This window comes from Peromyscus leucopus, chromosome 3, assembly GCF_004664715.2.
Source record: "Peromyscus leucopus breed LL Stock chromosome 3, UCI_PerLeu_2.1, whole genome shotgun sequence".
NCBI lineage: Eukaryota > Metazoa > Chordata > Mammalia > Rodentia > Cricetidae > Peromyscus > Peromyscus leucopus.
In genome coordinates this window covers 151,323,845-151,348,444 of record NC_051065.1, presented here as the reverse complement: position 1 = coordinate 151,348,444, position 24,600 = coordinate 151,323,845, and the positions used below count along the sequence as shown (strand labels likewise).

Below are 24,600 nucleotides of genomic sequence, written 5' to 3'. Positions count from 1 at the left end.
CCTGACCTCTCTGGCTTCACAGGAGAACGCCCAGGACTGTGGCGGCGCTTCAGACACTGGAGCTTCTCTGCCTCTGCTCCTGCTACCGCTGTGGGTCTGGCTGCTTCCACCACAGCTCCTGTGGTGACCCCATCCAGTCTGACTTTCACAGAAGGGGACCCTTACAGAGACATTCTAAAAAGTCGCCAACTGATGAGGAGGGCCCAGCTCACAGCAGCGAAGTCTCCTGGCTTCCGGTCCTGAGCTACCAATCTCCCTCTGTTGGAAGGATCCCCAAAGCTCTCCAGGGTGCCGAATACCAGCCACCCCGTCTTCTACTCCTGCCTCTGCTTCAGGACTCCCAACAAGAGCTCAGCTGGAGGAAGGGGAGAAGTTACCAACCAAAGGGCTGGGTGTTTCCCTGGCTGGGGTCTACTGCAGATCTGAGCTCTGGGGGCCAGGATGAGTGAGCAGTGTGGCCCATGCAGAGGCTGTGGCAAGAGCACACTCACCACAAACACGGGAGTCCTTGGGAAGGCACTCTTATCCATCCCAGATAGTGCAAGGGAGGACAGGTGGAGGGAGAGACGGAAAGACTCAGAGAGGGACCAGGAACCAGGGAAGAAGTGGAAAGGAAGTAATAGGCACAGAATAAGCATTAAATTCTGTGACCTATCATCAGAATGCTACCACTGAAGAACTTCATCCTTTTTATACTAATAATCTGAAGGAGAGCGGGGAGGAGTATGTATATGGGAGCATCTGGAGGGAGGAAAGGGAAGGGAGAAATGTTGAAATTATAATCTCAAAAGGGAAAAAAGAAAAAGAAAAGCTACTAGGCTGAGCCCTGCAGCCGCTGCACTGGACAGTAGTGTGGTCCAGAGGAGATGCTGAGAAGATGCCAGGCCAAGGTCCTCATGGACCTCACTATGGTAGGGTACAGGTGAGGTCTCCAAGACCCATGGTGGGCTTTCTGTGGCTCACACTCTACAAAAGTAACTACTTGGCTGACTTGGGGAAGCCCTTGAGGTTGGAACAACACACAGAATCCTTGCCACAATGCCCTGAAGTAGGTCTACAATGTACCTGCCCTTTTTTTTTTGTTGTTGTTGGCATGTCTGAGGTGTGCAATCGTGCATGTTTGTGGACCTGTTTGTGCATGGATGCAGAGGCCAGAGGACGGTGCTGGCCGTCTTCCTCACCCACTCCCCGCCTTATTTTTTAAGACAGGGTCTCTCACTAAGCCTGGGGCCCTCCAATTCAGCCACACTAGCTGGCCAGAAGCCCTAGGGATCCCAGTGCTGGGATTACCAGCATACCCCATTGTTTGAAGGGTCCTCACACTTCACTAGCTAAGGCTCTCAAGCCCCATGAATTACCTGTCTTTTAAATGAGGAAACTAAGCCTGGCACAGTGGTGAACACCTTTAGCACTCAAGAGACAGAGGCAGGTGAATCTCTTTGTCTGACGCCAGCCTGGTTTACAGAGTGAGTTCCAGGACACCCAGAGCTACGCAGGGAAACCCTGTCATGAAAACAAACAAAAAAAATAATAGTAGTATTAAAAGTATTATTAAAAATAATAATAGTAATAAAAGAGAACACTAAAGCTTGGCTTTAGATCACATCATAGGCGATGTACCTAGAGCTATCCAACACGCAGTCAGCACGAGAGACACTAACCACTCTCCCTAGCACCGTGCTTCATAGCTTAGAAGACAGGAAAGATCAGAGGGGCTGCCCAGCCCAGGTGAGGTATCAAACTGTCACGGCTGAGCTTCCTTCCTTCCTCTTTGTGCCACCAAGACAGCGTTGTCAGGCATGGCGGGCTAGGTCTTTCCCAAGTCCTGCCACAGTACCCGACTTCCTTGCTTTATCATTAGTGATGTAACTACTCAGCAGCACTGGATCTCAATGACGAGCACGCCATGGGCTCTTGGGGGTGCTCATCTTCCTCACCAAACCAGAGCATTTGAACCGACTTATTAACTATTTTGGCCACAGGATTATATTGCTAAGTGTAGAATGCCCGGCAGCTCCTGGTCATGAACGTGGAGCTCCTGTGCCTGGCACTGCTGAGTTTTAGAGCATCATTGGAAGCAGTTGACTTCCCATAAACCACCGCTCTGTCCCTACGATGCAGAACAGACGACACCAGAACTCCATCAAGACGCTGGCAGGTGGTAGCCTAGCTTTGGCTAAAGATCTGGGCCCTTGACTTCTGGAGAAGGAAGTTGGTGCCCCTGCCACTTAATGGGGTATGGCATTCTGGCATCTTTATCTGTGTTGCCTTTGACACTGCCAGAAGTACTGGAAACGTGCTAGCTACTGATCTTGCATGTTTTAATAGAACCACCTCAAATAAAAGGCTTCAACACCATTTTGTTATGCTAAATGAAGTTTTGGTTCAGGAGAACATGGGAGTGGAGATATCTTAAGGTCAGAAAAGTAGAGAGGGTAAGAGGGGCTCAAATACAACAAAAGAAGTTAGAGCAAGGGCTTGGCAGAAACCAGGCCAAGATCGATGGCAATTTCGGAAATACTTTTTACAGTGGACCATACATCAGGAAAGCTGCAAAGGATAGACTCTTATTTTTGACAGGTGAGAGCACATGGGACCAGGGAAGGAACCAAATCATGTCCCACGGCAAATGACAGACTAAGGAGGGCATGTACCTGCCTCTCTAATCCGAGGCTAGTGTAGCCAAAGGACAGACAGAAGAATGCCAGGACAGGAAGCTGCAGCCCAAGTCCTCCTCAATGGTTTCTGAGGGGTTGAGCCACTGAGTACGTAGACTGGGGGTGGGGAAGAACCAGATAGCTTGTGCTGTTTGTGAGGGAAGAAAGTGCAGCTAAAGCAGAGCATCCGAGCCAGTGTTGTTCCTGGCTACGGCAACAACACCATCTAGAGCTCTAGGGCGTGCAAGCAGCCCCAACAAAGCCCAGGAGCAACGTGCGGGCGGTCAGGTTCCTTCAGCTCTTAGACACCTACGGTCACTTGCACCAGGTGTAGAGAAAGCTCATCTTTTCCTAAAGACAGGGTCTGTGCAGGCCAGGCTGGTCTTGAACTTATGATCCTCCTGCATCAACCTCCTGAGGGCAAGAAGTTTCTACAAATTCCTTAAACTTCCTGTCTAAATTAGGGTGTTAAGGATATCACTAAAGTGAGGTAAGGTTTTTAAAAGGAAAAGGTGGGGGGGGAGCAATAAAAACACAACAAAGTTCATCTTCCATTTGGCTCTTTTTATTAGAGAAATTGAGAAGACAGCAAGTAGGGAATTCTTATGGTGAATGGAACCGGTCACATAGATGCCTTTCTGGAACCCCAACCTTCTATGATCCCCAAGTGTGCTTTGTGACTTCAGCAACTTAGAAAGGGGAAATACTGAAAAAGGCCACTATTTACTGACGAAAGAATGAAGGTGTACAGGTTCCTAACTGGCCTAGGGCCAAGAAGAAAATGAAACACGTGCGCAGAGCAAGCCAGCCTCAGACTGCTGAAGGTAAGGCATTCAGGTGCCAACCTGACGAGCTCCCGGGGGCACCAGGTCAAGTGCACATAGAGGCTGTTGTAGTGAGCTGCGCAGACATACGCGGGCACACACGTGCCCACACACACACACCCAGAAGGGAAGTTACTGGACTACACACTGGCGGTGTTGATTCTTTTCCCTAAGAGTTTGTGCTATGGTGAACCAGATTCTCCCTGCTTTGGGAAGAGGGATGACTAGACCCAAAGACCTCTATTCTGTAGGGTCATGGGAGAGCATCTCATACTCTATCCCAAAGAAAAGGACCAGAGAGGAAGTCTGGCTTCTGATATGTGCTGTTGCTACCACAAACCTAGGTGAGCTTCCTTCCAGATGGACATTGTCCTGCTAAACTGCTTGAGGAATTAACACTGTTCTTAACTCTGCCTGACACAAAGCTGTTCACCCAGAGTCTTCTGTTTGGTCTACCTAGGGCAGTGACCTTATCCACAGCCAAACACTCCTAAGTCCTTCCAGGTTTCACAATGGGCTCTTTCCTGGATCCCCAGCTGGAGTAAAGCAAGGACAACGACGACGACCAAGAAAACACTACTGAATAAATAGGAGTGCCTGAACACATTCCCAAGAATCCCTTTTGAGATCCCGAGGCCCCATGTTACACTGTGATACCCACCAGCCCCAGGATGTGATGCCTGCCTGAAGTCTTGGAGACTCAAGTGCTTGGTTTCTTCACTGAGGAGCCAAGATCAGACCCAGCTCATCCCCAGTCTCTAAAACCCATAGCATGGTGGCCCTGGGACAGAGAAATTATTTGTAACTCCTGGCAGCAATTCAAAATTGTGGGCTTACGTCTATCAGACTACCTGGCAATAACATACCACTTCCTTTTAAACTCTGTACCACACTCCTTGCAAATGGCATTCAGTGAGTGCTAACAACTCCACAGTAGATACTGCTGACTTTCTGTCCAAGGAGAGAAGAGCCTATTCTGCCACACCACGCTTACCAAGACAGTGCACCAGAGAAAAACACCATCATTCCTAGTAGGGATGGCTCTCCACAACTGCCTATTTGATTTCATTGGAATCTCACTAGTAGTGGCTGGCTCTCTATGCCAGGAGCTATGATGCCGTTTGGTTGGGGCGGGGGTGAGTGTTGTTTTTTATTTCCAGGAGGAAGGAGGATAGTTAGGGCAGTGATTCTCAATAGAGCAAAGTTTGCAGAATGGCTCAGGACTCCACAGAGAGGGTCTGGAGAATGGCCACACCTCTACTCAGATAAGAACCAGACAGGCCCCATGCTGATGCTTGCTCCCCTCTCCCAGAGGTCCTCCTCCCCTGCATATCTCTTTACTAATGACGGGAGGACGAGGTGGCCCCACTCTCAAATGACGCCTTCTCTGGAGCCATTGGACCACCTCTGCCGCCCCCACTGAGAAAGCACATGCCACTTCCTGTCACTTCCCTCCTCCTCTGATGCCCACAGCGCTCGGTCTTGAGTGGCCGGGAAGTCCCTGGGCTGGGGCTGGACCCTCTGCCCCAGCAGGGTCCAAGTGTTATCGGCCTATGGAAGGCACCTTGGTGCACCAAGACATCGTGCATTCTGGGGCTACCACCTCATCCTCCTTCCATCCCTTTGTGCAAAATTGAAACAGTGTGTGGTACTTGCATGTTTCATTCTTTTAAAAAAAGTCTCCCTCCCTCCCCTGCCCCTATGTTTTAAATGTTTATATAAATTCTTATTTAAACAGTAAATTAGAAATCTTATTTACATTAATTTCTTTGTTCTCCCAAAAGAGTGCCTAACCTCACACTCCTGCCCTTTGTTGGCTACAAATGTTCACCTAAGTTGGTTTTGATACGGTTTAAGGAGCTCCAGTGGCACAATCAGTTGGCGCACGGTACTCATGTATTACTGCTTTAAGGAGAGAGGGAGAAGAGAGAACCACCCACTAAACGTGCCCATCCTCTACAAATAAATACGATCACATCAGAAGCCGGTCTGCCAGGCAAGGGTCTTGCAGAGTTGCCCTCCATCGGTAGATCCCAAAAGGAAGTCAGGGGATGAGCCGTTTCTCCTTTTCTCCAAATTGATGCACTCCATCCTTTGAGGTATGATTTATTTTTGTTTTTCTCTTCTTAGTCTTGTACCCCATAGAGCCCTTGGGCCATCACGAGGCCCATGAAGCTGTCCAAGTTTTGGGGCTTCTCTGGCACTGGCACCGACAGCCAGTAAGCAGGCCTGTGGGAGCTGCAGGCCTGGGTTCAGGGTCACAGTCCCTGGCTTCTGCAGTTTCACAGTGCATCCTCTTCAGTGCAGCCCCCGCCAATCATGAACCGGAATTCCTGCAGGTTAGAGACGCCGTGGAAGTGAACGAAGGCACCAGCAACCACGAAGATGTGGAACAGCTGATGGGAGTGAAACTGGAGGGAGAAAGGGTAGAAAGCCCATCGTTACCAACCAGCAGCCACCGGGAAGAACACTGCTTCCCAGCTTGCACGGACAGCGGGAATGCATACGATAGACTTCAGATTCAAGGTGGGTCCAGAAACACCTCACATTCTATTGAGTCCAAAGCCAGCTCACCCAGAGAAATACAGTACACCCATTAACACAGTGAACTTAGGAGCAAACTCCATACAGACCTTGTAGTTAGACCACCAAATTCCCCAGGACCCCTGACAACCAGCAGCAGGGTATGGTTTACTGACAGACACTTGAGAAATGACAACATTCTTTCATGGTCTCAAAATGAAAAGGCACAGTGCTATTTATCAAGACACTGGAATTAGAAGTACAACTGAGCCAGGTCATAGTGGCACATTCCTTGAATCACAGCACTTGGAGGCAGAGGCAGGTGGATCTCTGTAAGTTTGAGGCCAGCCTGGTCTACAGAGCAAGTTTCAGGACAGCTAGGAACCCTGTCTCAAAAAAACAAAAAACCAAACAAACCGAAACAGAAGTGTAACTGAGAAGAAATGAAGGGTAAACTAGCTGACCTGAAGCTCTGCAGACGGAGTTCAGGGCCATCTTCATCTACTTTAAGGACATAAGCGGCCAGCTCAGCGTACAGCCATGAGCAGTAACGAGAAGCAGAACCTACACGTCCCATCTCACTTGAAGAGAACTCCAAATCTAAGACACCACTGACGATGCTTCAGATCCTCTTCGGGCAAAAATGTCCATCCATCTTTATAATTTCTCATTTTCTTTTCTCCTGTCTCTTCCCTCGTCTCTCATTATTAACCACAGTCTAGCTATCTCTCTTTCCTCCCTTCCCCCACCAGACACATACAGACTCAATCTCCTAAGCAGTATCACTGGGTCTGGGTACCAAAAAGGATCCCAAAAAGGATCTTAGGGCCTGCAAGATGGCTGGACAGGTCAAAGCACATATTGCACAAAGCCTAGCAACCTGTGTTCAATGCCCGGAGCAACCGTGGCAGAGAGCCAACTCCTCCTGAAAGGGGTGCTTTGACCTCCATGGGCACCACGGCATGTGCGTGCCTGTTCTAAACACATGCATCAAACACACACGATAATAATAACTAAACTACATTAGTAACTCAGCCCTCCCCCCTAGAGCCCCCTCCCCTTGTTTTTTGCTGGTGTTTGTTTTGTTTCTCGAGACAGGTTTTCCCTGTGTAGTCCTGGCTGTCCTGGAACTCTCTGTAAACCATGCTATCCTTGAACTCAGAGATCCGCCTGCCTCTGCCTCCCGAGTGCTGGGATTAAAGGTGTGCACCACCACCAGGTGGCTGGCTATTGCTATATTTTAAATGTATTTTGAGATCTGACTGCCTCTGCCTTCCGAGTCCTGGGATTAAAGGTGTACACCACCACACCCTGTTTCAGCCTTCTCTTTTTAAAACTGATCTCAGTAGAAGACTGCCCTTTTTTCATAGTGAGAAACAGGATGGAAAACAGACAGAACAACCAATGACTTCACTACAGTACAGCAAACAAGAGCACAGAGCGACGCTAAAAGCAGCTTGACTCCATGCCTGTTTACCACTGAATGGCCACTGGCTTTAGACCAGCTGCTGAGCCTTCCTGAACCTTAGCTCCCTCATCTGTAAAGTGAAAAGAACACCACTTCTGCCTTGGAGACTGACACTTGATGCATGTGCAGCACTCAGTACTGTACAAGCCAGGCACTGAGTGCTCCCTGTCCACAGAAACCGGACAACAAGGGACAGAGCTAAGACCGGAACACAAGTCTCTGAACTTGCAAACTTTTGATTACATCACTCCCAGTGTGCCACTGGCACACTAACAGGAACAGGAACATATACCTATCACCATGGACCACACTTACCCAGATGTCACATTTGCCAGGAAAGAAGCGTTCAGGGATGCGGGCAGCGTAGAGTGCGGCTCCTGTGATATAGAGGCTAGCCATGAGCATTAGCCAGCCTATCTGCCCTATGGTGGCAGCCTTCAGGAAGCCTTCTGAGATGACATAGTGCAAGGTAGGGATGATTCCACTCAGGCCTAAGCCCACAAACACTCCTAAGACATCAGGAGAACAGAAGAGAACACACACGGAAAATAAAAAAAAGTCAATATTACAACATAGTACTATTTACTTTGATCAACTTAAAATTTCAAAGTACCATCATTCTTGTTTTAAAGAAAAAGAAGGTCCTTCAAACTTTGAGACACCATCACATGAGCTAATGTAGCTATGTTCTATTTACAGATATGAGAAGTCTCACAGTAAGCCAGGCTGTGTAAGCAACCCTGAAGGCTGGTCAAAAACAACCCCATTGGGAAAAGCATGAGGAGTTAGTTAGCTTCCACTTTCTTGAATGCCACCCCTTTACAGGCAGACTGCGACAGGCTGTAAGCCTTCCCACAGACTCTAGGACTCGACTCGGCACCGCCAGTAAGCTGTTGGCATGCCACAACATACAGGAATGCATACAGGATGCACAATCAGAAAACATGCACACCTAAATGAGAGAAGGAAATGGCACGCTAACTGCATGGAGGTCAGGGACCAAGCAGACCTACTAAAACCTATTCCACCCCTGACTGTCCTCTAAGGCATGCTACACTCCTGCTCCTTTCCTTTGCATATGAAGGAAGGCTGCTAATAGTGCTTTTCACCCTCCAAGTCAAAGTTCAGGACTTAGCCTTCTGAGGGTTGTAAATAGTAGAATGCTCAGTTCCACTCAGCAAAGATGTTCTTATCTCACGCACCCAAATAGGTTTAACCCCACTGACCTAGTGAAGAGCTACAGAGCTGGTGCTGGCTACTGGACGCCTTATGTGGATGTCTTTACACTGCTATAATGTCATCAGCATGAGGTTAGTTCTGTTTCTGTTAAGCATGAAGGGCTTAAATTTTATAACAAGAAAAAATGTGTGCTGTATTATCACTTGGGAGACACTGGGTATTATTTTGGGAACAGAAAGCAGAAGACAGAACTTCAGACAACACAGAGTCCCAGTTCATAAGGATTTTGTCAGAATCACTCAGCACAGGCTACTGCTTTCAAAATGCCACATTCAAACAAGAAGACTGCCAATGTCACAGGGCACTCAGTAGGTATTGCTTAAATACCAAAGGCCCCTACATCAGAAGAGAAGTATGGCATCTACTTTGTTGGCACATAGTCAGCAATGAACTCAGGTCTTATTTATCAAAGCAATTTAAATTAAAATACAAAATACTAAATATAAACCAAAAAGAATCAGTCACCACAAAGTACACTAGGCTGAAACAATTACAGAAGTCATTTTATTGTAGTATTTCCTCAAATAAACAACATTGCCCGGATGTGTGTGCACCATCTAATTAATCAGTGCCCCTCAACCCTGTGCTTTCTAATAACCAACTACCAGGTTAGAAGTCCCACAAGAATGGCGGTCACTTCAACTCCGCACTGCGGAAGCACAGCATCTATCGGTAATAGTACACCGTAAATGACCCGTGAGAACTACAAGTTCACATAGACTCACCTGCTCTGACCCCCCGATACTGAGGGGTGGCAAACATGTCCCACTGGGAGACGATAATGGCTGCAATGCCCAGCACACAGATGACAATCAGGTAGATGAAGCAAGGTTGTGGGTTACAGTAGAAAGAATAATAAAGCCAAGGAACAAAACTTCCCATGATCAGAAGAGCAATACCAGAGTAATCCAATCTAGGATTGAAATTTAAGAGAACTCCATTTAATGCTAAAAATTATCATCTGTTATAGGCTCCAATTAATCCCCCAGGACTTAGGACATCAGCAGCAACTCCGAAGCAAACTGGGTTGTCTGCATCCGTTAAGGGAAGACGTGCCCACGTGGTAACATCCAGATGGGTTGTTCCTGCCCCTGCCCCTAGCGCACAGATGGTGACAGGGACAGTGTGAGTACTTACTTAGAGAAGAGTCGGGAGACCCCTTCTGAGTGGCAGTAGACTGTGTGGAAGAGCCATGAAAATGAAAGGCAGAGAATGGCGCCCAAGAAGAACAGCCCAAAGACCACTTTCTCTTGCAGAGGGGCCACAAAGGATATATTTGGGCGGAACATATAAAAGATCCCCAGGCACAGGAAGAATACACAACCTAGGAAAAGAAGGCAAGATGGATGAAACGTGATCTGTGGTGGTGTGTGCTGTTTTCAATTTTTCCCAGTAGCAGTAATACCAGACCCATAAATTCTGTGAGAAAAAATTTCAAAATAGAGAAGTTTATCCAAGATTTTAGTTTACTTCCGATACTGTGGTGTCCTATACACTTCAGCTTCATAAACTTTAAAGACTCTAACGACTAGTTCAGGCTGCAACAAGTGGCTGCCCAGGATGCACAAGCCCTGGTCGTATCTCTAGCACTACATACACCAGGTGTGGTGGCTCACACCTTAATCCCAGCACCTGGGAGGAAGAAGCAGGAGGATCACAAATTCAAGACCATCCTCAGCAGAGGGAATCTGAGGTAGCCTGGTATAAAACCCTGTCTCAAAAAAGGAAAGAAAAAAAAGGGGGGGGGGGATAACTTCTCATTCACCTAAAGACCATAATCCAAGAAGAAGCCAGAGGACAGTTGCTGCATGAACCATCACTTGTGCACTTTGACATATGCTGTAGGTGCTTTCAAAGCTCTATTTTACATTTGCTTATAGATGCCAAAGAGCCTTGTGCTGTTTCTCTGGTCCTCACCCAGTACATTACCGGCTCAAATTCCACACTTAATTGTCTGTTTTGAGAAAAGGTTTCACTGCCATGTGGCCCTGGCTGGCCTGAAGCTTGCTCTGTAGACCAGGCTGGCCTCGAACTCAGACATCTGCCTGCCTCTGCCTCCTGATTTCGGGATTAAAGGCAGGCTCATTCCTAGATTTTATTGTTTAGTTGTTTTTTGGTTTTGTGGGGGATTAAACTCAGGACCTCCTAACATGCTAGGCAAATACCCCACTGAGTAACCACCCCCGTTCTTAACTCTTTTTTAAAAAGACTTTTGTATTGTTATGTGTATGGGTCTTTTGCCTACAAGTATGTCTGTGCACTATGTGCATGCAGTACCCATGGAGGCCAGAAAGGGCACTGGATCCTCTTGCTGGAGTCACAGATGGTTTGTCAGCTGCCGTTTGGGTGCTGGGATCTGAACTCAGGTCCTCTGCAAGAGCAGTAAGTGCTCTTAACTACTAAGCCATCTTTCCAGTGCCTTTTTAATACTTAAAAAAAAAATTTTTTTTTAAGAGAGAGAGCACCATTCTACCAGGCTGATTTTTGTACTTTCATTTTGAGATACTTTCACTAAATTGCCCAGGAACACTCTAATCCAGGTAGACCGTGACCTTATGATCCTCTTGCCTCAACTTCCCTTACAGCTATGCCACTAGGCCTGGCATACTCAGAACTTAAACTGGTCTCCACAATAAGACGCCATATTCTTACTGCTTAGCAAATAAGGAAGGCACAAATAGGAGCTGGTAAGTGATTCTGTTTTAACATTTTATTTCACTCTAATCAGATAATTTTAATTAAAAAATTATCTGACTTATATGCTACCAACAAATTTGATTATTCTCACTATACTAGCAGGAAATTGGAGACATGGAAGAAACTAACCCTGAGGTAAGAAATGCAAGTCAAATGGAGTACATCCAGAAACTAGTACATCCCAAGTCTGCACAACCGTGAGGACCAACTGCAAACCATCTTCATCCTGCCAAGCCGCACCTTGTCCCTGGTGTCACCAACGTTCTCAATGCCCTCCAGCACAGACAGTGACCTACTATCGGTCTCTATGGATTTGCTTCTTCTGGACAGTTAGTTCATGGACACGGAATCATACAATTATGTAGCCTATTGGGTCTCTCAGTTAATTGGCTTAACAGCTCGCTCAGCACGTTGTAACAAACACCAGTAATTCACTCTTCTTACAGCTAAGTTCTTTTTCTTTTTTAGTCTTACTTTTACTCATTTGTTTGTGGACGTGTGTGGAGGCCAGAGAACAACTTGTAGGAGCCAATTTTCTCCTCCCACCACTGCAGGTCCTGGGGGTTGAACTCTAGGTATAAAATCTGGAGGCAACAGCCTTTACTCACTGATCGTCTCACTGGCCCCCAACAATGTTCTACTGCATGGGTGTACCACATTTGGTTTATCTATTCAGCAGCAGGTTGCTTCTATTAACAAAGCTGCTAAGACATCCATGGACATCTTTTGTTGAATCCTCAACAGAAGTAAAATTGCCAGTGACTGCTAACTTTCTGAGGAACTCGCTACCATGCTGTTTTCCACAGGTACCGCCCCATTTTTATCACTATTAGCAACATTTCTCCATATCCCCAGCCACGACTTACTTTCCACTTTCTTGGTCATAGCAATCCTGGAGGGAATAAAGTGGTATCTCATTGTACTTCTCGGAATGTCAGTCTTGTATGTCCCCAAATGACTGATGGAAATAAACCTTTTCCAAGTACATGTCTGTCATCTGTGCGCTTCTCTATAGAATGTCACAGCACATGTCTGTCATCTGTGTGCTTCTCTGTAGAATGTCACAGCACATGTCTGTCATCTGTGTGCTTCTCTATGGAATGTCCACAGAGAAGCTTTACCGCCCCCAAAGAGGGTGAGTCATTTCTATATTGACTTGCAAAAGTCTTATAGTAGACCAGATACAATATGATTTGTAAAGATTCTCTCACACTGTGGGTTGTCTCTAACTTTCTTAACAATGTTCTGTGACATACATAATTTTTTTTGTTTTGACAAAATCCATTTTTTTCTCTTTGGCTGCATATACTTAAGGTATCAAGTCTCAGAAACTGTTATCTGCTGGGTGATAGTTGTGCATGCCTTTGATCCCAGCACTTGGGAGGCAAAGGCAGGCTGATCTCTGAGTTTGAGGCCAGTCCAGGACAGCCAAGACTACACAGAGAAACCTTGTCTCAAAAATAAACAAACCAAACCGCAAAACAAAAACAAACAAAAAACCCTGTTACCTAACTCAGGTCACCAAGACCTCTATCTGTGTTTTTCCTAAGGGTTTATAGTTTTAGCTCTTGTATGAGGCTGGGACCAAACTTGATTTGATTTTGTTTTCAAGACAGAATCTTACTAGACAGCCTAGGATGGCCTGATCCTTACAACCCTGTCTCACTTCCCAGGTACTGGGATTACAGGCAGGTGCTGCCATGTCTCATACAATTCATTCTTCAGTGTATGACTGCCTCAGCAATACTGCTCCTCTTCCTGAACAGATTATCCTTTCTCCCCACTGTACTCTTTAATATAAAAATGGAAAAATATCTATTTCATATTCTATTCATATCAACTGAAAATAATCTAAGCAATGACTGAAAAACATCTTACTTCATATATCTTCCTTTCGCTGCTTATTAAAATACTGTGTATTTCCTACAGCAATGCTTCCTTGCCTCACTTGAAGCCACTGTCTAAAGGTCTAGGAAAGAAGGCAGGCATGAGTTGTACAAGGCTAACTGCAGCACTCAGGAGCTGAGGAGGAAGGAGCCTGAGGTCCAGACGAGCCTGGGATACACAGTGGAACTCTGTCTCAAAACGAGAATATAGGAGAGAAAAAGACAAGTCGGTTGTAATAAAGCACGTCAGGTTGAATAAACCAATGAGAAATGACCACTGAAAATCTAAGGGGAAGGAGGTAAGTGCTATCAAATTTTTCAAGAGCTGTACTTACTCTCAAAGTACATTAACATCAAAGGAAATAAAGTAAATCACTAATTCACTGTACCACTGACCACTGGCATTACATACCTAGGAGATGTGTCCAGATGTTGCCTGTCTCTGTGTGTATTCTGAAAATGCTCTTAAAACAGGCCCGGAAAGAAGGCATAGGAGGTCGGTGTCCATGCAGAAGGAAATCATTATCCTTAAGCCAATCTGGTAGCACATCATGAGGGATTACTCGCCATCGACCTTCCCAGACCTAGTTATTCATTGAAGAACGTTATCAAATACTCTGTTGTCAAACCAACTTCAGGTGTCATTTAGCAACATTGTTCCCAAACAACTTTTACCATAATCTTATTTGGAGAAAATAAAACAGACTGATAAAAAATGTAATTCTAAATGGCAGTCTTTGTTAGGGACAGGAAAGCATAAACAAGTATACCAAATTATGTCCTAAAAGACCTTGCTTTTAGTCCAGCTAAAGGAATGAGGAATTCAAAGTCCCAGCTACATAGACCTTCATTCACCAACAAGACTTCGCCTCAGAAAAATCAGTCATTAAATATGACCATTTTATACTTAATGCTCTTGTTGATTCAGAAGAAATGTGTAGAATCACACTTTCAAGTCTTTTTCTAAAGTCTCCCCTCTGCTTTCTGCTACAAGAAAACTGAGGTGTTAAGTGGAAAAAGCACTGGGGTAAGGAAATTTGGGGGTCTCTTATCAAACTAGTCTGAGTTTGACCAATCACAAAAAATCTCCAAGGCTTAGTCTCCTTGCCTATAAAATGAGGGTAACAGCACTTCACCTAATGAATTCTGAAGATCAAACAAATGACATCCAGACCTCACAACGTCTACATTGCTAGCATTCCCCCCTGGGTTGGATGCAATTCTGATTGTGCAGAGGCGATCCTTTCACCAGGAAGTTCCAAATAAAAGGTACTTCCTTACCAGACCGTCATGTCTCACAGTCCTTTCCTCTCCCCTTCCTTTTCCTGCTGTCCCTCCCCAGGAGGAGGGGAAAGGGGTTAGGACCTTGATACTGCCTCCTTAGAAAGTCTGTTCCTCACTGCACCCTATTTATCTCAACCCTCAGATCTTGCTTAAACCTCACACCATGATGATCACCTTCACCCAGGATGCAGCAGCAGGCAAAGGAGAAGAGCTTCTACTACTGCAATCCACAGTGCTCCCACCTAATACTCGATAAAGCTCCACTACCGCAATCCACAGTGCTCCCACCTAATACTCGATAAAGCTTCACTACCGCAATCCACAGTGCTCCCACCTAATACTCGATAAAGCTCCACTACTGCAATCCACAATGCTCCCACCCAATACTCGATAAAGCTCCACGACCGCAATCCACAGTGCTCCCACCTCGTACACTATGAAGCTAATTAGAACTCAAGTTTAGAACTTCAGGCTAGAAAAGCCACTGAATCTGTAGACAAAACTTTATGGGCTGTCCTTGTGAGAGCATGGAAGAATGCTGAACAATGGAAGCTTGGCTCATGAGCTCTCAGAGGGGAGCAAAGATTCTACCAAGAACTTGCACAGGCGCCATTAATGGGATATCTGGCCAAGTATCTGGCTTCATTCTGCTCAGGTCCAGAGAACCTAAGTGAAGTTGACTACTTTGTAATAATAAACTATAACCTGAAATTACAAGCTAAAATAAAATCTTTCTCCCTTAGGTTGCTTTCTTTCTATCAGAGTATTAATGACAGCAACATGAAACTAAACTAGGATAGTAACCTAGATACTTGCTTATCTGACTAAAAAGCATACCAGTCTATTTTTTTTTCAACAAGTAACTTCAATTCTAGCTATCATTTAAAAAAAACAAAAACCTACAATGGGTCCTAGGGACTCAGACAATGGACTGAAAAAACACTTAAGAGACAATATATAATATGTATATGTATATATTTGAGACAAATACACACACACACACACACACACACTCACACACACTAGCTGAACTGAAAATACTAAATGTGCATGAAAACCTTGAGATGTCTACCTCAGCAGTTTGGTTACCTGTGGAATCTCTAGAAACAGCAACTACACTGTCCATATTAAACAGAAGAATGGGTTTGGTGTGGCTTTTTAATAACGCTAGTACAACCACTCCAAATTGTTTCATACTGTCTTATCTAATCTATATTTTTTCTGTTAACTGGTATCAGGAGAGATTCATATCCCAGTTGGACATTTTGGTTACACAGGAACTTGATCAGTAGGTTTTACAAATGTTTCTTGAACAGGTTAAAGTCAGGAGAATTATTTGTCCCCATCTTACCATTGATTCCCGCCTCTCCCCCCCCCCCCCCCTCCGCAGGACAAAAAGCAAAGGACTATCCCTTTCTTTCAGTGTCTGTTTGGGAAAGGTAATCTTACCTTACAAACAAACTCTTCCATTCTCTCCATAGCATGGTGGGCTTGGAGGAGAGGGGACATGCCCATAAACCCTTCATCTTCCTGGGAGTTGTCATCTTCACACTCAAGGTCCTCAGAGCTCTGCAAAGACATCACAGCAAGAGTCAAGGACAGGATCAAGCAACATTCTTTCTTTGCAGATGCAAATATTTAAAGTCAAGCCTAAGCAGCAGTCGGTAGCAGTAGATTCATTGTAAGCCATTAGCATTAAAAATGAAGCCACACATAGTGGTATGCGCCTGAAGAGGCAGGTAGATCTCTATGACATAGTTTTAAGCCAGCCAGGGCTACACAGTAAGACCCTGTCTCAAAGAAACAAAACTAAAATAAAACAAAACAAATGCAAGCCTGTCAAAAACACAATCTCTTCTGAAGGATCAACCACTGTCTACTGTAACAGCATCCCTATGCTCGCTTCACAGTCTGTTCCTTGAACAGCTTCGTTAGCTCCCTTTTGGTTTTAAGAATTACTTTCACAGGCCAGTGAGAGCTGGATAAGCAGAATTTGATCCCTGGAACCCACATAATGCGGAGAATCAACTCCACAAGGTTGTCTGCTGACCTCCACATGTGTACTCAGGCACATGTGACCTACCCCTAGCATCATGCACTCACACACAAATAATTTTAAACCCTTTGACCAAGTCCAACATCCCTTTGTGATAACGGCCAAAAAGAAACTAGAAGCTGAGACAGGATGACTATGAACGCCAGGCCAACTGGGCTACATAATTAGACATTGGCTTAAAAAATAAAAAGTAGGAAGAAGGAAAAAGGAAGAAGAAAATAGGAAGGAAGGAAGGAAGGAGGGAGGGAGGGAGGGAGGGAGGGAGGGGAGGAGGATCAGGAGGAAGCAAATTTCTGCTTGCAGACCTCAATTTAGGGGCAGAACAGAATACAGCTAGGTAGGAGTCACAGCAGGAAGAACTTACTTCCAAGCTGAGAAGGGAAGAAGCTGAGAGCTCATACAGGATCCCTTAGAAGGCCTGGGGATGCACTCTGAATTCACTGAATAGCGTGCTCTCTCTCCTTCCTCTCTCCCTCCTTCCCTGCCCCCTCTCTCTCCAGGGTCTATGTAGCTCTGGTGGTCCTGGAACTATGTAGCCCAGGCTGGCCTCAAACTCACAGAGATCCGCCTGCCTCTGCCTCCCAAGTGCTGGGATTAGAGGTGTGTGGTACTATGCCTGGCTGGAGACTAGCTTTTCAAAGAGGGTGAATGTAGCCTCTCTGCTACCATTGGCAGCAAAGATGACAGAAACGGTGAAAGGTTTATAGAACTGGAAGGAATGAAGCAGGAGTCTTGGCCAGTGGTTCCTGTACTTTGTTTTAAAGCAGGAGATGAAGAGAATGCATAGAAATGCAGAGACAGAGACTGGATGCTTACGAAGAATGAAAAAGGCGATGTAGTTTGAAAGAGAAACAACATTTGGTACCCAGGTGGTGGCAGTGTGGGGAGGTAAAGGGTGCGCTCTGGGCTCTGAATGGGCTCTGAAATTAAAACGTGCACCATTTCCAGTTCAGTCTCCATACTGAGCTTGGGTAAAGATGTGCACACTCACACTCTGTTCCTGCTCCAGGCCTGCTACTTGCTGCATGCTTTCCTGTCACGATACATTCTTACCCTCTGGAACTGTAAGCACAAAATAACTTCCTTCTCTAAGTTGCTTTGGTCATGGTATTTTATCACAGCAACAGAAAATTAATACAGATACTGTAGCCACTTTGTGAATATGATGATAGTTTCTCCCATATTCAGATATCTGGGACTTTAGAACACAGGCACAGACCAAAGGGACAGATGTAGAGAGGAATGGACCAGGGTCCTGGCTCAATCTTCAGAACAGGCTCCTAGGATCCCAAATCCATCTTTTAAAAAAACTATCCAATTGTAGGTATACAAATGTTTTGTCTGTATGTACAAACGCACACCATATACATGCCTACTGCCAGCCAAGGTCAGGGGTTGAATCCCCTGGGACTGGAGTTACAGACCATTTGTAAGCTACCATGTGGATGCTGGGAATTGAGTTCAGGTCCTCTTCGAGAACAACTATTCTTAACCACTGAACCAACTCTTCAGCCCCACCAAAATCCATCTTTATAAACCATGGTCTGTGTATTTATTCTCTTGTCTTGTTTTGCATGTGATGATTGGCAGAGTCCAGAAAGACTGGCAGGTGGCTCAACAAATAGGAGAGCCTCCTGACAGATTCCAAGGCAAGGCAGTTGGCAGAGTAGCAGTTGGTAGGCAGGGAGAGGTTCCTAATACAGGAATGCGCTTCTGCAAGAGGCTAAGGGATTCAGCTGTCACCCCAGGAGCAGCACACTCTACCGCCAACTGGTTGGGTTAGCAGTAAGTCTTTTAAGCAGAATTAGATCTCAGCTTCTTATTTGTAAACAGTACTAACTGCACCCAGTTTACAGGGTCAGTCTAAGGACTGAGTCCATCACTGTCCAGTCTGTAGGACAGTGCCTGGCACAAACGTGCTCAGTGGAAGAGTTTCTCCTTGTCCCCATCTATCCCTTCGGCCCTTCTTGATCATCATCCACCTGCTTGACGGGACCATCAGCTAGTCTGGTGCCAGCCTCTCCTGCTGCCTGGGCATGAACTGTGGCACCTGACACACAAGGAGCGATCACGTTCATACAATGTACCTATGAAATTTTTTTTTTTTCACAGACGTCTTATCACACTGTAGATCAAAGCTGTCCTGAAGCTGGCCCAGGCTGCCTTCAAACCTGCTGCACTCCTTCCTCAGGCGCCTCCTCAGTGCGGGGATTACAGGATGGGCTACCACGCTTGACAAGAATCTTGTGTGTGTGTGTGTGTGTGTGTGTGTGTGTGTGTGTGTGTGTGTACATGCCACATGTGTGGAGGGGCTTGACAAGAGTCTTATTTTCTGTCTTTTTCTCCCTCTTCCTCCCTCCCTCTCCCTCTCCCTCCCTCCTTTCCTCCTTCCCTCCCTCCCTCCTTTCCTCCTTCCCTCCCTCCCTCCCTCCCTCCCTCTCTCTCTCTGTGTATGTGTGTGTGAACATTCCACAGTCGTGTCTGGAAGTCACAGGACAACTTTGTAGAACTGGTTCTCTCCCTTCACTCACTCAAGGTCAGGATTGCACACGTACTCTAGCCACTGAGCCACCTCACCAGCTCCAGCAAGAGATTCTTAAGTGAAATTCTTACATTTGATCCAGCATGGATAAACACCTATGCTATCTTGTTAAGTGAAATAAGCTAATCACTGAAGCATGAATATTCATTCTATGATTTCATTTACCTGTAGTCACATTTGACTAACAAAAAGCACAATGGTGGTTCTCAGGGGCTGAGGAGCATGGCAAAGGACAGACCATGTTTAACAGGCACAGAGTTTCAGTTTAGGAAGACCAAAACAGTCTAAAGATGGATGAGGTTTATGTACTTAGTACCACAAAAATACACTTAAAAATCATTTAACTCTTGGATTTTATATCATGCACACCTTACAACAATTAAAAAAAACTAATGCATTTATTAACCGTTTTAAATCTAAAGTTAAATGAATGGGGTTTTTTGTGTGCGTTTGTTATTTTCAAGAAAACAGGTGGGGCTGGAGAGAAGGCCCAGCAGGTAAGACCACTAGTTGCTCTTCCAGAGGACCCAGGTTCAATTCCTCGAACCCCTATGGCAGCTCACAACCCTTTTTAACTCCAGATCCAGAGAATATAACATCTTCTTCTGGCCTCCTTGGACACCAGGAACACATGTGGCACACAGACAGACAGACATATGCATAAATTAAAAATAAATCTAAAGAGAATACATTAAGATTGAATAGGAAGCGATGGCGCACAACTATAATCCCAAAACTCAAGAGGACGAAAGGCAAGAAATGGCTGAGAGGTCAAGGTCAGACTAAAGTACACAGTGAGATCCTGGGTCAAAACTAGAAAGGGGAAAGGGTATAGCTCATCAGCAGAATACTCACCTAGCAAGCATGAGGTCCCTCTCACATACATACATGCGTGTGTACACACACACACACACACACACACACACACACACCAGACACGTAAAAGAGGACAAACAGAATTACCCCCAAATGAAAATGTTTCAAAGAAGACTGAAAAGCAGGTACAGAATTCTATAGAGATAATGCGTGTAGCCCGCCAGCACAGGACTCACAGAAAGGGCAGGGTTACCACTCTACAGTCAGGGAGATAGGCTTACCCAAGAGTTGCAGATGGAAGAAGTCATGTGCACTACGGTCTTCCTAACAGGAAAGAAGGAAATGCTCTAGAGATTTCCTTGGCAAAGGTCTATGGAGATTCTCATATGATACCTACAATACACGAACTTTGTTCCATTAGGTGTTGGTGAATGAACCCAGGGCATTCTTCTCACTAGGCTGTAGGATGACTAGAAATAGCCAGATACAATGAGAATTTTTTTTCTTTCTCCCCGCCCCCCCCCCAGCTGAGGACCGAACCCAGGGCCTTGTGTTTACTAGGCAAACACTTTACCACTGAGCTAAATCCCCAACCCCACAATGAGAATTCTTAATGTTACTTGTGCCTTTCATTCTTCATTTACCAAATATAATTATGTCCACATTAACAGTAATACTCTATGCTGGATAATATGGGCCATGTAAACATGAAGAAGGCCACACTTCATAATTTAAAAAAGATGAGATCTACACTTGTGATTTCAATTTGAATGGGTTGTTTGGTACCAGAGATGATCTCTGCTGTAGGCTGAACTAGAGAACCAAGAAACATACAAGACAGAAGGCAACGCCTGCTTGTCTAGGGGAGCTGAGAGCCAGGAAGTGCTGAGAGATTAGAAACATAAACAGGCCTCCTGGGTGGGTTCAGGTCACTCAGCAACTGCTCTCGCTTTCTGATCTTGACTTCTTTTTCACAAGTGTTGTGTGTGGGCGTGCAGGGTGGGGAATGAATAGGAACAGGAATTGGAGCAGGTGTCTGAATGCAACAGTACACATGTGAAGGTCAGAAGACAACTTTAGATGTAGGAAAGCCCGCACCTTCCACATTGAGACAGCATCTTTTTCTTGTTTTACTACTATATAGGTCAGGCTAGCTCACCTGCACACTTCCAAGGAACTGACTGTCTCTGGCTGCCATATCCCAGAAGACAATCCTGCTACATTAGCCATGTATGTGGACTCAGGGGACTCAAATTCAGGTCCTCATGCTTGTGTGGCAGGCATTTTTAACCCAGTGAGCCATCTCCACAGCTCTGAACCCTGACTTCTTGTCCTTTCTTTTCTAGGGGACTGTAAAGTATCTGGCCTTTTCCTGAAAGATAGGAGAACATGATGGTGGCATTGACAATTGCAGTAATCCCTGTGCTGCACACAGCGGCAGGGGACCAATCTGGCTATTACATTGGGCGGACACTATGGTTTGGCCTCATCTGCCTATACAGCCTAGTGATATATGTAGTTCAGGTGCCCTGGCACAAAATCCGTGAAGAGTTCAACTGCCTTGGAAATAGCACCTACCCTTGTCTGGTGGAGTGTTATGAACAACTGTTTAGCATTCCTATCACAGGAATGTGGTACTACTTCTACTTCATATTCATAGCCCTCTTCTTCCTCATGGAATTCTTCATAGCTCAGATTCGGCATAAGCACATCAAGATAAAGATGAAGTCCATGCCGCAGCAATCAGAGAACATAGCGGAAATGGAGAAGGGCTCCATGGAGGCAAACAGGAAGCAGAGCTCCTCCCAGGTACTCTTCCTGAACTTCCACCAGGAGAAGAAGCTCTTATATCTGTATCTGTTCCACTCCCTCCTACAGGTCAGCATCCAGACTGTGTTTTTATGCCTGCTCAAAAACAAACACCTGCCCATAGTGAGTCAAGGCAAGACCCACTGCAGCAAAAACAGCTGCGCTACCCTTCACTGCCTGATCAGAAAAACCGCTGAGAAGAGGGTGACCATCTATGGCCTCATCACCTTGTCCATCATTATCATCTTCCTCGGGGCAGGCTACTTCCTCTACAGCATCCATCATTACCTACTGCAAGTTCAGTCAGCTTCCAAGATTCAAATTTACTGACGTTTCTAAGAGATAGCACACTTCCTAAAGTCCTTTCTCCTTCACACAAGGAACTTTATGTTCTAAATTTTGTTGTTTCAGGAAGAGCCTCTTTCTTCTGACCTTCTTTGGGTTTTGATTTTAAGAAATAAAATTTGTCAAGCATGGTGACATACATCTTTAATCATAGCACTGGGGGTGGGGGGGGAGGGTGGGAAGAGAATGGTGTTGTTCAAGGCCAATCTAGTGTACATGGTGAGTTCCAAGCTAGCTGGGGATACTTAGTAAGATCCTATCTTAAAAATAAAACATAAATAAAATATGATTAAAAAAACATTCACCATTCGTTTTTATCTCTAGTGTTAGGCTGGGGTCACCTGACCCTAAGAGGCAAAAGCATATCCTCACAATGACCATCAGGCCTTGGTGCACACCAGCCCATTTCCTTGACAGGGTCGCCTGTGAGGCGGCTTCAGCTCCTGTTCCTGAAGCACTGAAGAGAAGTAGCTGTGAAGACGACCTGCAGGCAGCAAGGAAGCTCCTTTAAACCTGGGTCTGTCACCTCTCAGACCTCCACTCCACAGGAGCCTTCAGATGTCAGCTGCTCAGTGGGGTCAACTCCTCCTGTGGTAAAGCTCAACTGCAGCTGAAAGCGGAACTGATCTTTCTGAGCAGGCCTCGTGGAAGACGAGAATAAGGTCAACCAACGGGGTACTGTGCCAAGGTGTGGTCACACACACCTCAGGCCGAGGTCCCGGCACCTTCCTCTCCAGTCTGAGATGAAGAATCTGGATGCCAGCTCCTACTAAGATGTCCATAACCCAAGGGTGATTCTCTAGGAATCACCATCCAGGTGTGAAGTGGACAGGGCAGGCGGGACAAGACCTCTACTCATCCCTCATCCGTAAGCAATGAAACCGAGGGTGTCAAGCTCCACTAACAGACGAAGGCTGGCTCCGCGGGGTGACCACCCACCTTCATTACCCAAATGGACAGAGCTGGAGTGGGGGGGGGCCAGGGGCCAGGAGAGACCACGCGTGGAGAGCGGGGTAAAGAGCAGGAACAAGGAGGTGGTCCTGGGAGCCACTTGGGAATGAGGTGATGGGGAAAGCCAGGGGCATGCAACCCTGCCAGCTCCTCCCACAGCTTGAGGAAGGGTTGTTACAGCACACAATTAGTGTGCTGCCCTATGGCTGCTTTCCCACAATGCAGTACCACTCTGTCAGGTCAGCGTAGCCACTCCTCACGCTAATCTCAGAAAGCAAACACCAGGGGAGAGGACAGTGAACGGCAAGAAAGGAGGCTGAGCCATGTCCCAGGATTCACAAGCTGCTCAACCCCACAATCAGCTCCGGGAATCTTCTCAAGGGAAGAGTCATCCCTCTACTTGCCAGCCACACTAAAACAAAGGAAAAGTGGGAACAAAATCTATGTAGAAATATCTGAGACTAGTAGCCAAGCAGCATAACCTAAGACTGAGTAAACTGGCATCCCAAATTACTGCCTATTTTTATTAAGAAACAAGGTGTGTGAAGGAATCACTCCTGATTTACAGAAGTGCCTTAAACAACACAAGTATACCTAAGTGGCACAGCACTTACCTAGCATGTACAAAGCCCTGAGTCCAACCCACAACACCTTAAACCAAACCAAATCAATCAAATACAAAGTAGAATTTCTGTTAGAATGTATTAAGCATATTTTAAAAACCCAACTTTAATCAAGGCCCCCATATTGATTCTGCTTCTAACAGCATGAATTGTTATTACTGCTTGTTTGGTTTTGTTCAAAAACAAAACAAAACATTTTTTTCATTTATTGTCTTGTGTGTGCATGTGCCTCACAAACCAAAAATAGATTTAATTTAAAAATAATAATTTAAAAATAACATATATATAAAACTAGTTTATCAAGTCAAATGTACGATTTTAGTCTTTTTGAGACAAGGTCTCACTATGTATTCCTGGCTGGCCTAAAACAACTATGCAGACCAGGCTAGTCTAGAACTCAGGAGAACTGCCTGCCTCTGCCTGAGTGCTGGTATTAAAGGCGTGCTCCACCACACCGGGCTTAACTATGGGTTTAATTTAGTTTAAATGTGTACTGCTACATACATGCACCTCAATAAGGTTTTTCTATGTTGCTGTTTAATATTTTTTTGTTTTGCGCTTTGGATGGGGTCTCGCTATGTAGCCCTGGATGGACCTCATTATGTAAACTAGGCTGTAATGTTTCAAAATAGCAAGATGAAATCACTAACCACTAGGAAGCACAAGCCTGCAGTCTGAGATACAATCTCCCAGCACCACATCACTGAATGAACATAAAGGTCCACAGTCCACATCAACACGCCTGTAACACTGTCTGATGCTGCTCACAAACACTTCTGCTACCATGATGAACTGCTTAAGTCTTCCCTTTTTCTCTGAGAATAAAATAAAATTTAAATAAAACATTAAAATCTACCTTCTGTCCTCAGGATTCTACTGA

General features: G+C 45.6%; 3 protein-coding genes and 1 long non-coding RNA gene across 9 annotated transcripts in view; 3 read left to right on the top strand and 1 right to left on the bottom strand.

Moving 5' to 3' along the window:
- Cacna2d4 (calcium voltage-gated channel auxiliary subunit alpha2delta 4) overlaps nucleotides 1-1,452 on the top strand; it is a 108,716-nt gene extending 107,264 nt beyond the window's left edge. For both annotated transcript variants that reach the window (XM_028880504.2, XM_028880503.2), the window contains one exon: nucleotides 23-1,452. In XM_028880504.2, coding sequence (XP_028736337.1) covers nucleotides 23-127 — 105 coding nt within the window. In that variant the 3' untranslated portion in view covers nucleotides 128-1,452. The remainder of the gene's footprint in view (nucleotides 1-22) is intronic.
- Nucleotides 1,453-3,200: 1,748 nt separating this feature from the next.
- The window catches only part of Adipor2 (adiponectin receptor 2), a 58,219-nt gene continuing 36,819 nt past the window's right edge, over nucleotides 3,201-24,600 (bottom strand). For 3 of the 5 annotated variants that reach the window (XM_037204204.1, XM_028880501.2, XM_028880502.2), the window contains exons 3-8: nucleotides 16,028-16,147; nucleotides 13,707-13,878; nucleotides 9,849-10,035; nucleotides 9,437-9,624; nucleotides 7,788-7,981; nucleotides 5,572-5,892 (exon numbers count right to left, since the gene is read on the bottom strand). In XM_037204204.1, the coding sequence (XP_037060099.1) occupies nucleotides 5,764-5,892; nucleotides 7,788-7,981; nucleotides 9,437-9,624; nucleotides 9,849-10,035; nucleotides 13,707-13,878; nucleotides 16,028-16,147 (990 nt within the window). In that variant the 3' untranslated portion in view covers nucleotides 5,572-5,763. Of the gene's footprint in view, nucleotides 5,893-7,787; nucleotides 7,982-9,436; nucleotides 9,625-9,848; nucleotides 10,036-13,706; nucleotides 13,879-16,027; nucleotides 16,148-20,273; nucleotides 20,413-24,600 lie in introns of those variants that run through there. The other 2 variants (XM_037204206.1, XM_037204205.1) reach the window with 2 other exon arrangements.
- Nucleotides 7,987-12,330, top strand: LOC119087675. Its single transcript, XR_005091186.1, has 2 exons — nucleotides 7,987-8,782; nucleotides 11,297-12,330. It is a non-coding gene; the product is annotated as an uncharacterized LOC119087675 (long non-coding RNA).
- Nucleotides 17,895-22,281, top strand: LOC119087674. The gene is made up of 2 exons (XM_037204207.1): nucleotides 17,895-18,419; nucleotides 21,339-22,281. Exon 2 carries the CDS (start codon nucleotides 21,382-21,384, stop codon nucleotides 22,129-22,131), a length of 750 nt encoding a protein of 249 aa, XP_037060102.1. The 5' UTR covers nucleotides 17,895-18,419; nucleotides 21,339-21,381; the 3' UTR covers nucleotides 22,132-22,281.

Bases quoted from the DNA above. Each gene is read 5' to 3' on its own strand.
- LOC119087674 (XM_037204207.1), top strand. From the start codon at position 21,382: ATGATGGTGGCATTGACAATTGCAGTAATCCCTGTGCTGCACACAGCG.